At 26.0% G+C, this 20,553-nt stretch overlaps 3 protein-coding genes across 5 annotated transcripts; 2 read left to right on the forward strand and 1 right to left on the reverse strand.

The window, feature by feature from the left end:
• The first annotated feature begins 174 nt into the window (after positions 1 to 174).
• Positions 175 to 5,947, forward strand: LOC114130354 (glycosylated lysosomal membrane protein B-like). Its single transcript, XM_027995318.2, has 6 exons — positions 175 to 607; positions 701 to 952; positions 1,226 to 1,420; positions 2,281 to 2,505; positions 4,731 to 5,014; positions 5,076 to 5,947. The coding sequence occupies exons 1-6, from the start codon at positions 539 to 541 to the stop codon at positions 5,242 to 5,244; spliced, it is 1,194 nt and encodes a 397-aa protein (XP_027851119.2). The 5' UTR covers positions 175 to 538; the 3' UTR covers positions 5,245 to 5,947.
• A 572-nt stretch (positions 5,948 to 6,519) lies between these two features.
• On the reverse strand, positions 6,520 to 20,509 carry LOC114130347 (uncharacterized). 3 transcript variants are annotated; one of them, XM_027995306.2, is made up of 13 exons: positions 20,299 to 20,509; positions 16,516 to 16,595; positions 14,984 to 15,013; positions 14,063 to 14,089; positions 13,117 to 13,160; positions 12,567 to 12,647; positions 12,285 to 12,491; positions 12,032 to 12,218; positions 11,761 to 11,933; positions 11,601 to 11,702; positions 11,201 to 11,440; positions 7,947 to 10,206; positions 6,520 to 6,870 (listed from the first exon to the last, which is right to left on the reverse strand). In XM_027995306.2, exons 2-13 carry the CDS (start codon positions 16,568 to 16,570, stop codon positions 6,791 to 6,793), a joined length of 3,486 nt encoding a protein of 1,161 aa, XP_027851107.2. In that variant the 5' UTR covers positions 16,571 to 16,595; positions 20,299 to 20,509; the 3' UTR covers positions 6,520 to 6,790. The 3 variants fall into 3 exon arrangements, with proteins under 3 accessions (XP_027851107.2, XP_027851108.2, XP_027851109.2); XM_027995307.2 differs by lacking the exon at positions 14,063 to 14,089; XM_027995308.2 differs by lacking the exons at positions 14,063 to 14,089; positions 14,984 to 15,013.
• LOC126549775 (uncharacterized) lies at positions 16,902 to 19,344 on the forward strand. The gene is made up of 2 exons (XM_050200145.1): positions 16,902 to 17,593; positions 18,320 to 19,344. Exons 1-2 carry the CDS (start codon positions 17,170 to 17,172, stop codon positions 19,342 to 19,344), a joined length of 1,449 nt encoding a protein of 482 aa, XP_050056102.1. The 5' UTR covers positions 16,902 to 17,169.
• Positions 20,510 to 20,553: the final 44 nt, after the last annotated feature.

Genomic DNA, 20,553 nt, shown 5'->3' on the forward strand with positions numbered 1-20,553 from the left:
AAACAATAACATTAAACATTAGACAGTGTGGCCATGTGTAAATTAATAATATTGTCTAAACGGTCTGTTGTCTGTGGGGGAATGGGAGTATTTACAATTTTATACATGTTAAATCGGAATATTTGATAATAACAACAATAATAATAATATTGTATCTGCATGTTTGTAGTCGAAGCCTGCAGCTGGCGGTCACGCTCACGCAACAACCGTAACACTTTTGTTCGAACCCGAGATGCCTGAATGCGTCTTTCATTATCGGCATTCGGCTGTCCAATGACGGTTACAATTCCAATTGAATGAGTAAACATAATACAATTATTATTAATAGAACAATAGGTACAATAGCCAACAGGCCGAGTTATCGCTTTTTTTTATTTTATTTGTTTTCATTAGTATTTCGTTTCGTTTCTTACCAAACAAGTTTTGAATTTACCGTAAAAGTGTAAAACACAATTTTAAATTTGTTCAGAAATCGCATTAGTGTGTTTTGTTCATTTATTTTACGTAAGTGTACTGTGCACTTTGTTAATGCAAAAAAATGAATGCTCTTAATAGCATTGTGTTCGTTTTGACGGTATTCACTACGATTGTGGCTGCTGATAGAAAGGTAATTTAATTTTTAACTGTTATTTTCGGATCTTGTAATATTGTGACAACCATTATATTATATTATTACCATACAATTTTTTCGTTTGAATAGTTACACGTTGAATGGAATCCAGGATGTGTTTTGGAGGATCATTGTTCTAAATTTTCAAAACTTACATACATACGGGCTGATGGTGAAAACGACACTGTTCATTTTGTACTTGATGCCACCTTTAAACCATCGTTGGTCATTGTAGTAACAAATAGAGATGCTGTTATTCAAGTGAATTATACCGCAGATCGGGAAAACAATATCAAATTTACCGAGTCCCCGCATTATACGTTTGCATCAGTCTTCAATAATGTAAGCCTGTAATCTAACTTAAATATTTAACAGCATTAAATTTATATTTTTAAAACCACAAAGATATCTATTGTTTTTAAGTCTTTCTTAATACTCATCAATAGGTATGTTGCATATTAAATAATACAAATATAAGTCATTTTGAATATATTATTCTTAGCAAAAGCAAAGTCTCTAAAATTATTAATTTACCTATTAATGTTTAATTGTTTTTAGTATATAAATTATGAACATTTATATATTTCATAACTTAATACTACATTTTAATTTTAGTTATACGAGTTCAATGATGTAAACGACACGGCAAATATAAAAAATGGGCAAAATTTTATAAAAATGGATTTTAAGAAGTTTCATTGGAATACAACTCAATCAATAAACAATAATAATGAATCTGTAGAGATTCTTCTAACTTCTAATTCATATAGAGCACCAGGCATTAATAAAACTGGTATTGTATCTGTTACGGTAAGAAATCATGAAGTTAGCCTTGAGCTTGTTTATAGATAAAACAAATTTATGAATAATAAGACAATTGTCAATTGGCTACATATTAATTTTAAAATTTAATAGCACAAACCGTCAAGATGTTTTTAATTTTAGTATACTAAACATTAAAATAAAACAAATGTACTCAAATTTATTATTAAACAATTATTATTTTAAAAAATATATATATTTCGCCATGGTGATTCATAGATGTACCACCTACATATCCATTGAATATTAATATTTCATTAGTTTGTCTAAATGATAATACTCACTTCGTTTATTATTTAAACACTTATTCAAAATTAATAATTCAATTTTTAAAAAATAATCTAAAATTTTAAGTACAATACTAAATTAAATATACCTAGATTATATTCTATTAATACTTTCAGTGGATCATATTTGTTTAGACTTATTATGACATTAAAAACGGGGTTTTAAAATTTTTTAAAAAATATTTACTTAAATTTTATTACTGATTATAATGTAATGTTTTTAATAACAAATTGGCATTATTCAGTATAATATGCAACCAATGTTCCATTTTGATATTTGGTATTCTCTGCAGTAGTGTATTAATAATAACTTTTATTTTATTTGGTCCTTATTTATAGTTATTTTTAATATTGTATCAAATGTATTTTTTGTTATAATGATTGTAACTGTACAGTATCTAGTATTATCATTTATTAATTTATTTCATTTTTTTTTTATTCTTGAATATTTTAAATACTGTAATATAACTACCTATACCTCACCTTATTTATTTATAATATTATAATATATAAATTTGGTTAATATAGCTGTTAAAATATAACCATTTTATTTATTTGTAGTTAAAAGTATATGGGAAAAAAGATATTGGATCTAAGTTGCCACATCTTGTTCATACTCCAGAATCTGGCGAATTAACACTTACACTTAATAACTTGAATACAAATTTTACCAAGTCACGTTTTGCAATTGAGTTACTTACTTTTAGCTCTTTCCCCTTCAATAAAACTGAAGAATTATCAAGCAATACATTTTCAGATGATAAACTATCTGGTGGCACATTTTTGGTAAGTTTATAAATGTACTTATCTATTTATTATCAAATATTAATCATTTGAGCTATATATTATATGTATATATAGTTAATTCTTATTCTACTAATGGAATAATAATTTTTATAACAATTCATTTTTGAAGTATAAACACAAAATTAAGAAATAGTAAAACATTTATTATATAACCATTTTTAAAAATGCATTCTTTAATTTCTTACCTAAAAACTTGTTGTTTTTTAAACTATTAACTAATAATTAACAAAAAAAAATCTAAATTTGTATGGCTGTTATAATTATGATATATTGATTGAAGTTTACTGTTAAGTTATATTGAATCAGTATAATTTGGTTTCATTATAAAAAATAATATTTTGTTTCTGTTATAACTATTTAAAACATTTGGTTTTAATAGTTTTTATTTTTTTTTCTGTTAAAATCTTTAGAAACCAAATTTCATGCTAAAAAGTATTAAAATAAAAAGTTTAGTAAATTGTATTGTTATAAATTAACAAAAAGAAGTTAAAAAAAAAAAAAATATGTTTTGGAAAATAATTGATATCCCCTTTGTGTTCAAACATGAAAAGTAAAATAACGTTATATGACATGTTACATAAAATTATATTGATATCATAATTATTTTGAACTTCCAGTGGTTGTGCAGTTTTTTTTATTCACATTTGACCATAAAGAGAACATAATATTTTCCAAAACGCTATAAATTTATAAAAAAACTTTCTTTTATAACTTATTTTAAATTAAATATTAATCTGTATGTAACTATTCATTAATGATTTGTCATTACTAGCTCAATAAACTTTTACTTTACTTCTTAATTGTTAGTAAAATCTATTAAGTATCATTAATGTAGTGTGTGCTGTATCATTTATGTTAATAAGTATTGCCTCATTTGCTTTACAATTGCGTAACACCTTCAACAGTCATTATGATTAATCAACCATCTGGGTCATTAATTTTTTATACTACTATGTACCATATTATGTATACAGAGTGAATAAAATAATATGGTCTTTATGTAATTTATACTTAGTATAATAGAATAATTGTGGTTTTTATAAATTACCTTATTAGATTAAAGTTAATTAATTCTTAATGATAAGTAAAAATATCTACTACCATAAGTTCAGTTATAGATATTTAATATGAATTGGTATTTAGCACCTTAATACTCTTTCATACCAAATTAAATTTAAAGTACTAAATTTATGTTTCTTATATATTCTTATTTATTTATTAATTTTGTAAAATATATTACAATCTATTTTATAAAAACAATAAGTGACTGCTACATATGACTGTTCAAGTAACCTCGAACAAAAACTTCTTATCATAAAATTTCATAGTGGTTATAATTTTTATTTATTATCAATACATGTTTTGACAAATCAATGAATGTCAATTTTTAGAAAAAATAAATAAATATTATATAACATTATTTACAATTATATATTTTCATTTTCATATTCCAAATGTCTAAATATATGTTGATTTTTATTAATATTCTTTAATCAATTTGTTAGAATTGTATTATATTAGTTAATAGTTATGTTTGATAAACAATAACAGTCAATAAGCAACCTTATTTCATTTAAATTTCTTGTTCGTCAAAAATATAGGGTGTCCCAAAAAGATCACTTTTTTAAATTAGCTAAAATAAAAACATTTTATTTTTCAAAAACATAAAAAATATCATTCAAATGTCCTCCCACATAGCTTGTTGACAAACTGTAATAATGTTTGTAATATTTGTAATGACACATCAAATTTCTACTTTCAAATCACTTATGGTTTTTGGTTTTATTTTGTAAATCTGAGATTTGACAAATCCCTAAATCAAAAAAATCACAGAGTGAGATCACATGTCCCTACTGGCCAATTCACATCACCCCAATGTGTAATGAGGCGATTCAGGAACACCTCATGCAGTAGTCCAATTTAGTTTTTGCCACACTGGCAGGGAAAACCATTCTGATGAAATCATTTTTCTGCGAGGTTTCCAAATAAGGTCACAAATAACATTTAAAAAAAAAACTTGGGGGAACCTTCATACTATAGATTTGTTTATGCACTTCTATAATTACATACTCAGCATTTTGTATTAAATATAGATGGTAAATGTTATAGTCAATTTATATTATTATGTGTGTTTATATGAATAACATCATGTCAAATATTAACTTATCCTCCTATAATGTACTAATATTTTGTGAATATTTTAGAATTATTTGTTGAATGCAAAAGGGGATGTGGAAGGAGGTGGTTTTCTTAGTTGGAAACCAGTTGTGTATAAAGCAGAAAATACACATGCATTGAATTCTTCTTCAACAATTCAGTATGACATTCACGATTATCACTATGAAAATGACTGGATTAACACCCCTTTATTTAATATGTATGGAAACTCCTTATTTGGCAACAGCTCTCAATTTCTTTTAAAATCATTTAATGTGTCTTTTGGACAACCGAATGATGAATTTTATGCAAAATCTAATTATACTTATTGGTAAGTTACAAATTTTTATTTTTTTACAAAATGTTTACTAACCAAACATTATTCATTTCAGGACCTTTTTGGTTGGAATTGGTGCACCTCCCAACTCAAGTTTGGGTTTTCTTGAATTATCAATTATTGCTAGTCTTCTATTAATGTTGACAATAACAATGATACTTATATTTTGTATATTTATGCGTTGGATGTCTAGTAAACGTAACTCTTTAGTTTATGGACAATAAAACTTGATTAATACCTTTTACTTGTAACACAGCTTATTAATTTAGCAAAGTTAATGCTCAGATTTAAATGTCTTTATACAAAGCATATAATTTTCTAATTTATATTATTGTTCTAAAGTTTTGAACTAGTCCTATATATTTTAAGATTTTAGACTAACACATGATTATCATGATACTGAATCATTCCAAAGTAACTTTAATTGCTCATAATATGACAATTTTTAGTTTCTATTTATTATTAATATTAACTAAAAATAATAATATTCAATATTATTAAGTAAGTAGTACATTTGTTATGACAAGATAAATTATATTTTTCCAAGATGTATATAATTTAACCAATTCACAATGTAATTATTTGTAGAATATTCTTATTTTGAAACACAATCTTTGATTAAAATAAAACAATTGTAATGTTTATAACTGTATTATATAATTATTTATTTATTATTTGACTTGTACAATTCATTTAAACAAGGAGATTTACTCATATAAATATGTTATTGTATTAATTATTTTAGTTGTAAGTATTATACAGGTTATTATTAAGTTTAATATTAGTAAAAAAAATTTGATCTTGAAAATTGTATTAATAATAATATCCATAAAATTATATATTGTATGATCTTCTTTAATATATTCATTGATTTTGATCAAATATAATGTGTATATAATATATATATATATATATATACATTATATACATCACAAAATACACATTATATGTTATATTTTTGTATACACTGCAAGTGTGAAATCACTATTAATATAAATTAAGTATAACCATGTATAAAATATTTTAATAAAAATATTGTAATTGAAGGGACTGAAATAATAAAATAAAAATTACAGTGTATTTAATATATTTATTTTTGTATTCTCTTATTAAGTATTGAATATAATTTTTTTTTTTAATAATACATTAAATGATCACATTTAGGACAACTTAAATTTTAAAATTGATAATTTACACTTAGGCATTTACCATTTACATGAAATATTATAGCATGAATTATATTTAATATGCTTAACATAAGTTTTTTATATACTTACTTAACTATTATAATAATAATATATTTTATTTTTGTACTACATAAATGTAAATGTTCTTAATTTCTATATATTTGTATTCCTGCCAAAAAACTAATGATTAAATGCTTATTATACACAAATCGTATTGTATTTTTAACCTGACAAATTTTTACTTGGATTTTAATTAAAAAAATGTGTGTAAATAGTTTTTTTAAAAACGCATTATTTTAAATTACAGAATAATTAAACATTAAAATTATTTAATGAATAAGAAGTGAACTTTTTACACAACTAATAAATTAGAGAGAATGAAAACAATTTAGTTTATTTACACCATGACCCATATATTCTAATTCTAAAAATATTTATAAATAAATCGACTTTATAATAATTATTATAATATGAAAATACTTTCAATGATAGTATAAATAATATCAGTCATTTAAGACTTAGTACAAAAGTAAAATTGATTTTGAAAACATTTTGAATTTTTTTTTTAGCATTTATAAATGAATTATTGTGTAATTTCGTCAACTTTTGCTGCAGATGATTGAGGTGGAACTGTTTCTTCTTGTTCAGCTGGTTTCTCATGAGCTATTGACATATAAATAAAATAAAATTAATATGTAAATATCATTTTACAATTATACTAAAAATTAGAGGAGAAAAATGTTAAAATATGATCCTCATTTACTTTTAAAAGAAAAACAAATCACATATTTTGAAAGTTTAGTTATCTTATATATAAGTATTATTTATTTTTGAAACAAGGTAATGATATTATACATTATGAAGTTACTGAATAACATATGTTGATGACATTTAAATGGAAAATTACTAATCTATTAAAAATGCATGCCTTTTTTTTTATTTTAATCTGAATATTATTAGATTACTGTTGTTTAAATTTCAAATAACAAAAACAATTAAATTGAACTATATTATTCTAGTGGTTTGATATTAAAATAACAACATGAAGATGGAAATTTGATTGAATTGTTGCTAACAAAGTACAATAGACATATTAAATACTTAAGAAAGTCAAGTTGAGAAAATTTTAAACAAGTTTAATTATTAATAATTAGTTTACTAAAATATTGTAATATGACATGATAAATTACCCGTGCTCAAAATACCATTAATTAAGAAATGATTAAAATATTAAACTCAATTATTTAATTTAAAAACCTTAAGAGGAAATTTGGTCCTCCTAAATGTTACTTTATTCAGACACATGCGAAAGTATGTATTATCAACACAATCCGTTTTGCATAAATTTTGGATCAAAACACCCAACTGGCAACAGCACTAAAAAAAAGTGAGGAACAATCCTTAAGTGCAAACTATAACTGTAATCACACGAACAGCTATAGAGAATGTAAAACTTTCTTACTACTAAGACATGTAGTAAGTCGCATCAAATCAAAATACCAAACAATAAATTAAAAAAAATTATCCTATTACAACATCTGCCAAAATCACAACTAGCACAGTAGCACCTGATCAACCACTTCATATTAACAAATCTATCCTTAGCCCTCCTCTTATTGCCCTAACTTGCCTATTAAACAAAATTCCACTATAAAATTAATCATATCTTACATACATCTATGACATGTAAAATATTAATGTATTTTATTATTTTAAGTATAATAAATAAAAAAAAATACCTGTATTTATTTCAGTAGATTTAACTTCATCAATTAATTGCTTGTTTTCATCATTTGATTTTTCAGATGGTCCAGAAATTGAAGGCGTGTTATACATATTTTCAAGTGGTGGTTGATTTGTATCTTGATTAACAGTACCTATTTGTTGTGGATATGCAACACGTGGAGGTGGTGGCGGATACTGTTGATAAGGAGCTTGATGATAATATGGATGAGGTGTATATTGAGGATATGGTTGTGGAGGATATGTGTAAGGCCTGGGTGGCATTGCTTGAGAAGAATAAGGTTGCTGTTGTGGATACGGAGGAAACCCAGTTGATGGGGTTGATGATGGTGCTCCTTGAGAAGGAGGAATCTGAGGAGGTTGCATCATACCCGAATGTGGATGTTGTGGAGGAGCAGTATTTGTTGGAACTTGATTTGGTGGATATACACTTGGAACATTAACTTGAGAGTTTTGTGACAGTTGAAATGGAGGTACTTGAGCGTAAGACTGTGATAATGATGGGTATGGCTGAGTTGAAGGAGCAGAATAAGCTTTAGATTCTGGTACTTTTGGTGGTGATTCTGTAGTTGATGAAACAACATTTGAAGGGGAATCTGATCCCAGTGCTGGAGGAATAGTAGGTGGTGGCGGCACCATGACTGAAGGGGGTTGTGCTTGACTTTGAGACTGAGGCTGTTGAGTTTGAGACTGTGGTGGTTGCAATTGTGACTGTGGTGGTTGTAATTGGGACTGTGGTGGTTGTGATTGAGATTGCGTTGGCTGCAATTGAGGCTGTGCTGGAAGTGATTGTGGCTGCATTTGTGCCTGTGGAGTTGGTAATTGTTGTGGAAGTGGTGATTGCAGTTGTGGTACCTGTGGGGAAGGTAATGGTTGTGTTTGTGGAGTTTGTAATTGAGGCTGTGAAGACTGTTGTTGTGGAGGTGTTTGAATTGATGATTGTTGTACAGGAGACTGTTGTTGTGGAGTTTGTGGCTGCTGTTGAAGTTGAGGCTGTAAAGTATGTTGTTGGGAAGCAGGTGGCAGTAAAGAATGTTGTTGGGAGGGATGCGGTTGTAAAGGCTGTTGTTGTGGAGCATGTGATTGTAAAATCTGTTGCTGTGTAGCATGTGGCTGCAAAGATTGTTGTTGAGGAGGATTTGGCTGTAATGGTTGTTGTTGAGGAGGGTTTGGCTGTAATGGTTGTTGTTGAGGAGGGTTTGGCTGTAATGGTTGTTGTTGAGGAGGGTTTGGCTGTAATGGTTGTTGTTGAGGAGGGTTTGGCTGTAATGGTTGTTGTTGAGGAGGGTTTGGCTGCAATGACTGTTGTTGAGGAGGGGATGGCTGTAAAGGTTGTTGTTGTGGGACATGTGGTTGTGAAGGCTGTTGTTGTGGGACAAGTGGCTGTAGAGGCTGTTGTTGTGGGGTATGAGGGTGTAGAGGTTGTTGTTGTGGGGCAAGTGGCTGTAACGGCTGTTGTTGTGAGGCAAGTGGCTGTAATGGCTGTTGTTGAGGAGCATGTGGCTGTAAAGGCTGTTGTTGTGGAGCATGTGATGGTAAAAGCTGTTGCTGTGCAGCATGTGGCTGTAAAGATTGTTGTTGAGGAAGGTTAGACTGCAAAGGCTGTTGTTGCGGAGGATGTGGCTGTAAAGGCGACTGCTGTGGAGTAGATTGTTGTAAAGGCTGTTGCTGTGGAGTAGATGGTTGTAAAGACTGTTGTTGCACTACATTTGACTGTAAAGGTTGTTGCTGGTGATGATTTAGTGGCTGCAATTGTGGTTGAGGAGAGTGTTGTTGAGGGTGTGGCTGTGGAGAGACTTGTTCTGGTTGTTGTTGTAATGCTGTAGATGCTGGTTGCTGTGGTATCTGCTGAAAAGAATTCTGTGGCTGCAATAGTTGTTGTATTTCAGGTTGTGTCTGTGGCAATTGATGTAATGTAGGCTGTCCTTGAGGTAATTGCTGTAATATTGGCTGTGCTTGAGGCAATTGTTGTAATGAAGGCTGTGGCTGTAACAGTTGTTGTTGAGGAGGTTGTAAAGATTGTTGAGAAGGCTGGGGCTGCAAAGGTTGTGTTTGTGATAATTGTTGTTGAAACTGCGATTGGACTTGGAATTGAGGTTGTTGTGATTGAATTTGTGGTAGCTGTTGCTCTTTTAATAATTGAGGTTGAGATTGATGAGAAGATTGTGGTGGAGAAGTTGCAATTTCTCCATTTTCTCTAGTTTCTGTTATTACAAGCTGTTCAGATTTTGATGAGCTGTCAGAAGTTACACCAGACTAAACATAAAAAAGTATAAAATAATTAATAATACTAATTATAAGTATTTATAACATATACACATTAACCAAGCTTGTATCAGAAGGATAATCGTTTTAAAATATGTGAGTAGATATCTAAAATTAAAAATTATAGTGTTAATAAACTTTTGGTCCGCTAAGAACATTTGATATTTTTTGTGGCCCTTAAATAAAAAAGTTTGTAGATCCTTGGTATTGATATAATGTAGAGCAAAATTTTCTAAATAAAACTTTTAAAATAATTAAATAATATTTAACATATAAAAATATCTATGTTATTATCTATTATCCAAATTGTTTTATAAAACATTAAAAACATTGAGAAATAAGATAAAAAAATATACACACGGGAGAAGATTAATTAATGGTATGCATTAATTTTTAAACTAAAAGGTATAGAGCTGTTATAAAATTTCATTAACATTAAGAATAAAACAAGAAACTAAAATATTGTCATTCAATCATAAACAGTTATAACTTATTAGAGTCCTCGTCAACGGTACTAGTGGTTGGTGACTCCATCCCCTGATATCACTGTACAATCATAACATTATATTTTAGGTAACGTTCACACTCAATTAGGCACAAGGTTTTAAAACGTTTTTAATTTTTTTGTTTTAGTCTTCAATGACGATAGTATTTAATGTGTTAAATGATACTTATAGAAAACGCAGATAATTAGTTATGTATACTCAGATAATTTTTATATTGCGCCAAATAAATATGTGGTACCAAGTGTACGCCTAGCGGTGGGTAGAGTCACCAACCACTAATACGTTTGATGCGGACTGTATTATAAAATTGAGATATATAAATAATAATGAATCAATTTAAAATCAAAATTGAAGACTTAACATTTACTAAAAAAATGGCTTCAGCTAGATGTATTTTAAACAAACATGATTTGTAACAAAAGATAATTATTCAAAACATGAACTAGAACAATTATTATACTAATATTTCTTAATTTTACCTCAACTTCCATATTTGAACTATCATCAGTGGTACTAGAAGGAACTACACACGATGAAGTGTCTTCTTCAATTGATGGTACAGCTCCATTTTGTTCTAATTGCTGCTCACAATTTACTTTAGAAAATTCTTCAGGAGGCCCTGGTGGGCACACAGTTTTAGTCCGTTCTTTTTGCAATATCTCCACTTGGCGTTCTACCATTTTTTGAAATGCTTCCTCTGATACTGCTTGTACACAGTGCTTAAAAAGTAAATAAACAATACATTTATATTTAGGAGTATCAACAGTGGTGTAATTATGATTTTTAACCATAAATATACTCAGTGTTTATCATTCATCAATTTATATTTAATTTATTAATGATACATAAATTAATTAGTTACAAATGTATTAATAATACCTTTTTTAATTCTTGTTGAAATGTGTCACTACATTCAATAAATTTTCTTTTTTTAGTATCAAATTTTTCTTCAATTTGTTGTAATTCTGCCTCTAATTTTTTCTAAAATTATTAATAAATATTTCAAAACATGTATGATTAATTATTTATTATGTAATACCTGATGCATGGTTAAACTTTGAACTTGTCTCTTTAAAACTTGCATACGAGCAGTAGTAACCACTGACCGTACATCGGGAACAACACTATCAGAAAAAATTTCATTAATCAATCTATGATTTCTTATATACCTAGCATAAGCTATGTGCTTCACACTGAATCCATCATCTTGATCTAAAATATAAAAATAATAAGTAAAGGTAAATATTTTATAATATTATATTTTAATTTAATTTTACATCTTAGTTTATAATATTTAAGTAATAAAGTACCTTCTTCATCTTCAGCTGGTTGTATTTCAATTCTACGATCAGCAGCTGCTTGTTTACCACCTCCTGTTGATCTTTCATGTGGTTCTCTATCTTCTACTTGATTCAATTTACCTTTATTCTTTGCTTGTAAATAGGCTAAGTAAGCTGGTGAAGTATGGTATAACTTCATAGCTTTTTCATAAGTCAACTTAAATATATAAATACCATAAATGAGTTATTAATTAAAAATTGTATTTTAAAAATTATTTAGTACCTTTTCTGATTCATAATCATCAATATACTCTTGTTTATTATCTTCTGGAAGATCCCTCCACATTTGTCCTATGATTTTACCTATTTCCCATAACTTTAAATCAGGATTACTTGCCTTTACCTGATCCCAAACTTTACGACTGTATCGCATATATGGCATAAGAGGTTTCTCAGGGGGTTTGGGAGGTTTAATACCACGGGCATCAGCCTATAAGGTTATTTAAATATGAGAACAATTAATAAATGAATGCAACTATAATAATAAATGACAAATATTGCTTACAGCAGCTTTTGATATTTTTTGTGGATGAAATGCTGGATTTCCATGGCTATTTGGTATGAATGGACTTTGATTTTGATCTTTCTATAAATGAATCATTTATCATATAAATTTTAATTATAAAAATATTTAACATACTAATTTAACTTGTATAATTAAATATCATGAAAGATTAATTAAAAAAATATTATATAATCATTTTTCAACAAATCTTGAAATCGTACAATACTATCAAATAAATAAAGATAATTAAAGATAAAATAATTTTTTACTATGCTTATATTATTATTATTTTATCTCTCTAACAACTTTAAATAAAATATGATGATTTAACTGATAAATATAAAATTAAATATATAATATAAATTAGTTTTCCTTTTTAAATTCAGACATTACAAGTTTGTACTTATCTCTTATAAGTAGTCCTACCTATTTCTTATTTATTGTTAAAGAATACTGATATAATTATTTTTTAACAAAACACAGAGGACTATGCTTTATCCATAATGTATTTATTGTTTAAAAATTTGTTATATATTAAACAAATACTTACTGATCCAGATAATTGATTGGAACTCCCACCAGGTCTTAAACGTTCTGTAATATAAGCAATGTATGTTATATAATTTATTTATTAATTAAAACTTGCCTATTTTTTTTTACAGTTATCTTTTTATTTGATAAACAAAAAAATTGTTATTTATGAATAAATCACTGACAAAAATTGTTATATTTACAATTTGTTGACATAAACACTTAATTTAGCTTATAACTTCGGTTTATGCAAGAAACAAAATTATCATTAGCCAATAGGTATATATTATTTTTACACCATTAAGAAAACTATACTTTTTTTTTATCATGATACAATTTTTACAACATTATTTTAATTTAAATTGTTATTACTATAGAAAGTTATATTTTAATTATTATTAAAATATAATTTTTTTTTTGATTTCTAAATGTATGTAAAAACAGTAATTAATAACTATCATTATTAAATCAAATTAATTTCACTATAAATCATGAAAGACTTTGAAGACAAATTATGTAATTTAGAAATAAAAGTAATGTCAGAGAAGACATAAAGTGGATTGTAAGATGATCAAACAAAGAAATTGTATTTAGTCATTTTATTACAATTAACATAGTTATGCATGCTATTACATGCTGATAACATTAAGTTTAAAAAAAACCATGCTTTTAACTCAGTCTAATAAATACTTATTATATAAAGCACAATAATTAGCAAGTGATACTTCAAAAATATTATCAATTATATATGAAGTATACAATTAATTAACAACTGTGTTAAAAAAGAAAATATATATGAATTTAATTAATTTAATTGTATATTTTGTAATATCACTTGTATCTTACGCATTTAAAGTAATGTAAAGTTTATATAAGTATTAAACTACTTTTTTATCTATGTAACTAAGAAAAGTCATGCATATTAGTAACAGAATAAATAAAATAAGTAAATAAGACTTACTAACCATTTTGATAGGATCCCGTTTTAGTCGCTGAAAAAATTAGGAAACTATTCACACATTGTATTATTTGTTTTGAGGTTAAAAAATCCTCACTAATAGTTTATTTGAAAACATTATTTTTGCTCACATTAATTACAAAGAAGAATTAAATAAAAAATACTTAAAATAAATGTAAAAAAAGAAAAGAATAGAAGAATATTTAGAGTTTAGATTTTAATTATTTTATGCAATAAAAAGTGTAAACCCTTATTAAACATATTTATTAAAATAATTAAAGTTGAAGCCAAATAGTCCTGTACTAATTGAACTTTTTTAATCGTGCACTGATTTATATCCACCACCATACTTCTTGCCACAAAAAAATGTTGAAATATATTAGCTGTATACATTTATAAATTAAAACGGTTAAAAAGGTTTTTGAAAAAAAAAAACACGAAGTAGATAAAAAAAAATCTACTCATTTTATGAAATAAAATAAATATATATATTTTAAATTTCTAAATAATTAATACATTTTTAGACGAGTTAATTAAACATAAGTTGTTTTAGTTTTTTAGTTCCAAATTTTATGAAATATATCAAATAATATTTTTTTAAATACTAAGATATTTATAAAATGTAATAAATTTTAGCATGTTAAATAAATGAATAAATTTAATTTTAGAATAGAAAATAACAATGAATTTATAGATAGGTATTATAACTAATTAACATTACAATTTTAAAACCTTGTACACATATGTCAACATATTTAAATAATATCTTGAGCGTTGAAGATGAATTTAATTGCAAGTACTTTTTAAATACCAAAAATAATAGTGAAAAATATTTTTGTAAATATTGTGATTTTTGGTATGTGTGCAAAAATGAGTGCATCTTAAATTTTATATAACTTTAAAAAATAATTTAACATGTATAATTTACCTTTCAAAATGTTGAATGTGACTGGAGCACCTGTGGGCACACATTTTACAAGCTCAAATCCAAAAAATTATAAAAAAATCTAACTAAAAGTATAATAAGACTATAATACATGCAGAATTGCAAACTCTATCATAGAATCTATAAAAGATTATAAATCACTATGTAAAAATGTATAATAACATAGAAGATTTTCTGTCTAATAATTTAATTGAGAATCAGCACAAATATTAAGAATGATATCAATTAGATTATTTTTTGAACATTAAATTATAACTTTCAGTTAATGCTATCCAAACAAAAATAAAAAAGGCATAAATTTTAACTTCATTTTGTCAATGTCTGATAGTATAACTAGCTTTATAACCAGACTGATAAATTTAATGTTGATCATTGAATGGATTTATTGATTTTTATCAGACATATTGGAATATAAATCATTAATTAAATATTTTGATGTATTCTAAATCTTTTTTTAAACACTAATTTAAATTCAAAATTATATTCATTATCAAAAATGTTGAATACACTATAGCAGCAAATTAAATTAAATATAGTTTTCAATAGTCAATTTTTCAAAACAAAGGTATCAAATTTATGGTTTCTATAATTTATGAACTTTAAACACGTACGGCTAAGCTTCTATAAAGCTAATTTATTATCATGCTGAAAAATATATTTTATTGATTTTTCAAAAATATAAAATAAATACAGGCTGATTCTTTTAAAAGCAATTACAATATTTTGACATGCATTTACTTTTTTTTTTATTATCATTAATATTTTATTAAAGAAAATTTTAGGTATGTACTATTTATTAATATTAAATACTTTTGTTATTTTATTGATAAATCAAAATATTTTATTAACAGAAACCATTATACATTTTATAATAATATAAAGTTTTATAAAATTTTATATCTTCTTACAAATTTAAAATCTAAAAAAATATTGAATGATAGAATTGTTTTAATAGGCGACTAAGGGAGTTGTTTTACTTATTAGCACATATTAATATTATATGTTAGGTAGTTAAAAATAAAAACATATAGTTTAGAAACTTATTCTGCATTTTAAAATCAGAATATGATAGATTTTTTTTTTTAATTTAATTGTGGTTACAATAAACATACAGTTATAATCTGTTTGCTGAGAGAATGCTACTTGATTGAGCATTCAAATAGAATTTCACCACACAGTTGTTGCCATACAATGGGTGATGCGCAAACCACAACAAATTTTTGCTGCCATCTAGTGCATTCTCTCGGTAAACAGGGTATAGTAGAGCATGTTGTGTCTTTAATATACATATATTTTTTAAAAAAGAATGCATTTTTAAACACCATTTCTGAATCATTATGATTGTTGATAATAAAACATTTATTTTATAATCAAAAACGTATGTTTACATAACTTCAAATATAGTTTTTTTAGTAATAAATAGGTAGGTATACAATATACAACAAAATTTGCACTAAATAATAAAATATATAACTTAATATATACTTGAATAAAATAATCAATTTAATACTTACGAGCAGGAGACTGTTGATTTATAGCTATTTGTTTGTATGTTGAAGGAAGCGCCATAGTTCCAAATAATTATAAAATAGTTCTATAATATTTAGTTATAAAAAAAAAACAATTAATTGGTATATTTTTCAAATTTAAAACTTTTAAATACAATTTATTTAGAATACCGGTAAAAAAGTCCCCGGAAAAAACGTCCACGGTAAAAAAGTCCCCGGAAAAAACGTCCCCGGTACTTTATTTTTTTTTTTTTTTATTGGAACTAATTAGCCAAATAATTAGTAATTATTACTAAAATGTAACGTAAGTATTTCTCATGAAGGGCCAGTTAAAAAATTTTAAAATTTTAAAAAATTGTCATTAAAATAAAAATAAAGTTACGATGATTTAATTCAATTATATTCAATTACCAAATAAATATTATATAAATAAAATTTTTACTTTATCTAATAGGTATTAGGTACCTATGGGTAAGTGCAAAAAAACCAATACTTATCTGATACAAACGGTATCTTACGATTATAAAAATAACATAGTTTAACGTTTGTCGATCGATAAAATTGAAGATTTTGATATGTTTACTGTTTTAATGTTATTAGTCTGTGTTCGATATCGTTGTAATACATATAATTTGTTTTGTGATCCGTGCGTTATTAATAATGGAAATATTAAAATCGAATAAAAATAACGAAAAAGTTGCTTTAAAAGGTTATATGTATACAAAACACAAAGAATGTAAGCAGTTTATTCGGTGGAAATGCGTGAAAAGTAGTTCATTTAAGTGTCCAGCTATATTAAAATCAGCATTAAACAAAAAAACAATTTTAAGTACTCATCACGATCATAATCATGCATCTGATCAAAATGCTATCGAAGCCGTGAAATCTAAAATTAAAATAAAAGAAATTGCTAAAGTTTCTGGATCTACACCAAGTCAAATTTTCAATGAAATTATTAACTCAATACCCAAACAAGTTTTAAAAAAAATGCCTACAGAAGAATCAATAAAACGAACGATCCGAATGCAAAGAAGTGGAAATAACCCTGTCGAGCCAACAGATATTAATGATTTGATTATTGAAGGTATAAATGAAATATTTATAACTAGGGCTAGGATTTATATGCATTTGCATGTTTTTTTCCTTAAGTCCAAATTTAATGGTTGTCAGATTTGTCCACGATTTGGCTTATTCTCGTTTAAATAGAACCAATTTATTTTTGCATATTTTGAACACAATGCATATAATTGCATATTTATAGATTTTGGAATTTTGACTTTTTTAACTTAAATTTTCAAATTTTTATAATTTATTGTTAATTTTAAATGGTGTTTTTTTTCATAAAATCGATAATTTTTGGTTTATCCGTCGAATTATTGTAAATATAAAGTATAAATATTATCTATCTAAGAAATCGATATTGATTAACTCCAGGATAAATCGCATTATTTAAAATATGCACCAATAACCTCGTGTGATGTGGAAAGGAGTTTTAGTCAGTATAAATCTATTTTACGTTCAAATCGCTGGATGTTTGTATTTGAAAATTATTGAAACAACACATTATAGTAGCATGTAATAATGATATAATATAAACTAATATTCAATATTTTAATGTAATAATAATACAATTTTGAATTATGATAAATAATAATACTCTAGAAATAATAAAAATTTGTTTTTGCATATTTTTGCATATTTTGGTAAATAAAATGCATATTTTACAATTTTTTATTGCATATAAATCCTAGCCCTATTTATAACAATACAATTCTATAATAATATTATAATGATAAAATTTGAATTTTAGGGGAATGGTCTTTATGGAATAATCAACGTTTTCTTTTACATGATAACCGATCTGAAAATACTAATGAGAGGATTATTATATTTGGTACGGACTACATGTTAGATTTATTGAGTCAATCTAAAGAATGGTATATGGATGGAACTTTTGGACTTGCGCCTAAAAATTTTTTACAGTTATATATTATTCGTATAAAACACAATTGTGAGTATGTAACTGCAATTTATTCGTTATTACAAAGAAAGACACAATCGACGTATGAACAAATGTTCAGAATAATTTTGGACGAATGCAATAAACGCAAATATTACCCAGACCCAATTAAAGTACATTTAGATTTTGAAATATCTGTTATTAATGCTCTTAATAATATTATTGGTAGTCACTTAACAATATTGGGTTGCTTTTATCATTTATGCCAAAGCACTCATAGGCGTATACAAAAACTTGGTTTAGAGAATAGGTATCGAACAGACGAGGATTTTAGCCATTTTTGTGCTATGTTAGATGGCTTAGCTTTTCTCCCACTAAGTCATGTAAAGGAGGGAATGGATTATATTAAAACTATTGTTCCTCCAGGTGCGGAGGACTTAATAAGTTATTTTGATTCGGTTTATGTAAGTGGTCCTTTGCGTCGAATAGGAACTGATAATGATTTAAGTATTCGGTTTCGTCGACTTCCTCCTCAATTCCCTCCATTAATGTGGAATGTACACCAAAGTACCTTATTAGATGGTAGTAGAACCAACAACGTGTGTGAAGGATGGAATAATAGATTTAATCATTTGGTTGGGCATAAAAATCCATCAATATGGAAATTATTAAAAAATATGAAAAACGAGATGGGGGCTGATAAAGCTAAATTAACATTGAGCGAAATTGGGCAATTAACTTACAAACGACCACATAAAGGACATATAATGCAAACTCGGCTAAAAAATTTATGTGAACAATTTTCTAGGGGAGAATTAAGTGTTCAAGTATTCCTATCTAATATAGGACATAATATAAGGATGAAATGTGACTAATTTTTTTTTTAAATTTATGAAATGTATATTAAAACTATTTTTTTTAAATTTATGTAATGTATTTTAAAACTATTTTTTTTTAAATTTATGTAATGTATTTTAAAACTATTGTTTAACAAAAATAAAATAAAATTTATAACAATTATAAAATTTGTTAATAATTTTTTTGTCTGGGAACTTTTTTTCCGGGGACTTTTTTACCGTGGACGTTTTTTCCGGGGACTTTTTTACCGGGGACTTTTTTTCCGTTTACCTTTATTTAATAGGTATTTGTCACAATTTGTCACCGAAACTGATTACCAAGTTCTAATAAAATAATGATTCATACTATGAATAGAAGATAAAACTACTGCTATAAATTACAGTAAATTATAATTTATAAGATTAAATACTGTACCAATAGTTTTCAAACAGGTATTATAATATATTATAGAATAGATGTTTATAAATATTTTAATTATGTAGAACGTAAAAATCGGTCCTAATAAATAACAGAATAAAATGTTTGTTTTGCAATAACTAATAATTCGGGTAATAATTAGTTAGTAAAAAATACATTACTAAAAAAGGTGTCATGAAATGATATTTGATTAAAATAAAGTTACTTATGATTTATAACAGTTCCGTACACTATATGCAAAAAAAAAGTTTTGAAAAATAATAAGAATAATAAATCACTTAACAAACGAAAATGTATAATATTTTAAAAATGTTCTAGCATATTATCCTGTATTAAATTTGTTAAATAATTAAATCTAACACGTTAGATTGGAATTATAAGAAAATAAATTTATTTTGTTAGAAACTGCATTATTAATAGTTACTATCAGATTACTAACAGAAATATTAGAAATTGGAACTATAATAATAGTTGTATAGGTAATACTTTTACAATAAAATTGTTTAGCTTACACGTAATAGAGTAATTATTTAAGAACATTTGTATTCACTCACTATAATTCAGGATTGCGCCAGGGCAGCTTTAAATCAGTTAAGTAGTATGTTGTCGGTAGTTCAGCGAGGTTCAGCATTCGATGTAGTCAGTAGTCTGTAGTCACTAAAATTGAGTAAAATATTAAACTATTTAAGCTATTCATATATGATATGTTAAGCAATTAAGCTTTATAACATCATGCCTCCAATATTCTCGATGCCAAGAGCCGACATATTTTCTTTGCTTTGCTTGTGTGTTTATCACACATCAACAAT

This window comes from Aphis gossypii, chromosome 2 (assembly GCF_020184175.1).
Source record: "Aphis gossypii isolate Hap1 chromosome 2, ASM2018417v2, whole genome shotgun sequence".
NCBI lineage: Eukaryota > Metazoa > Arthropoda > Insecta > Hemiptera > Aphididae > Aphis > Aphis gossypii.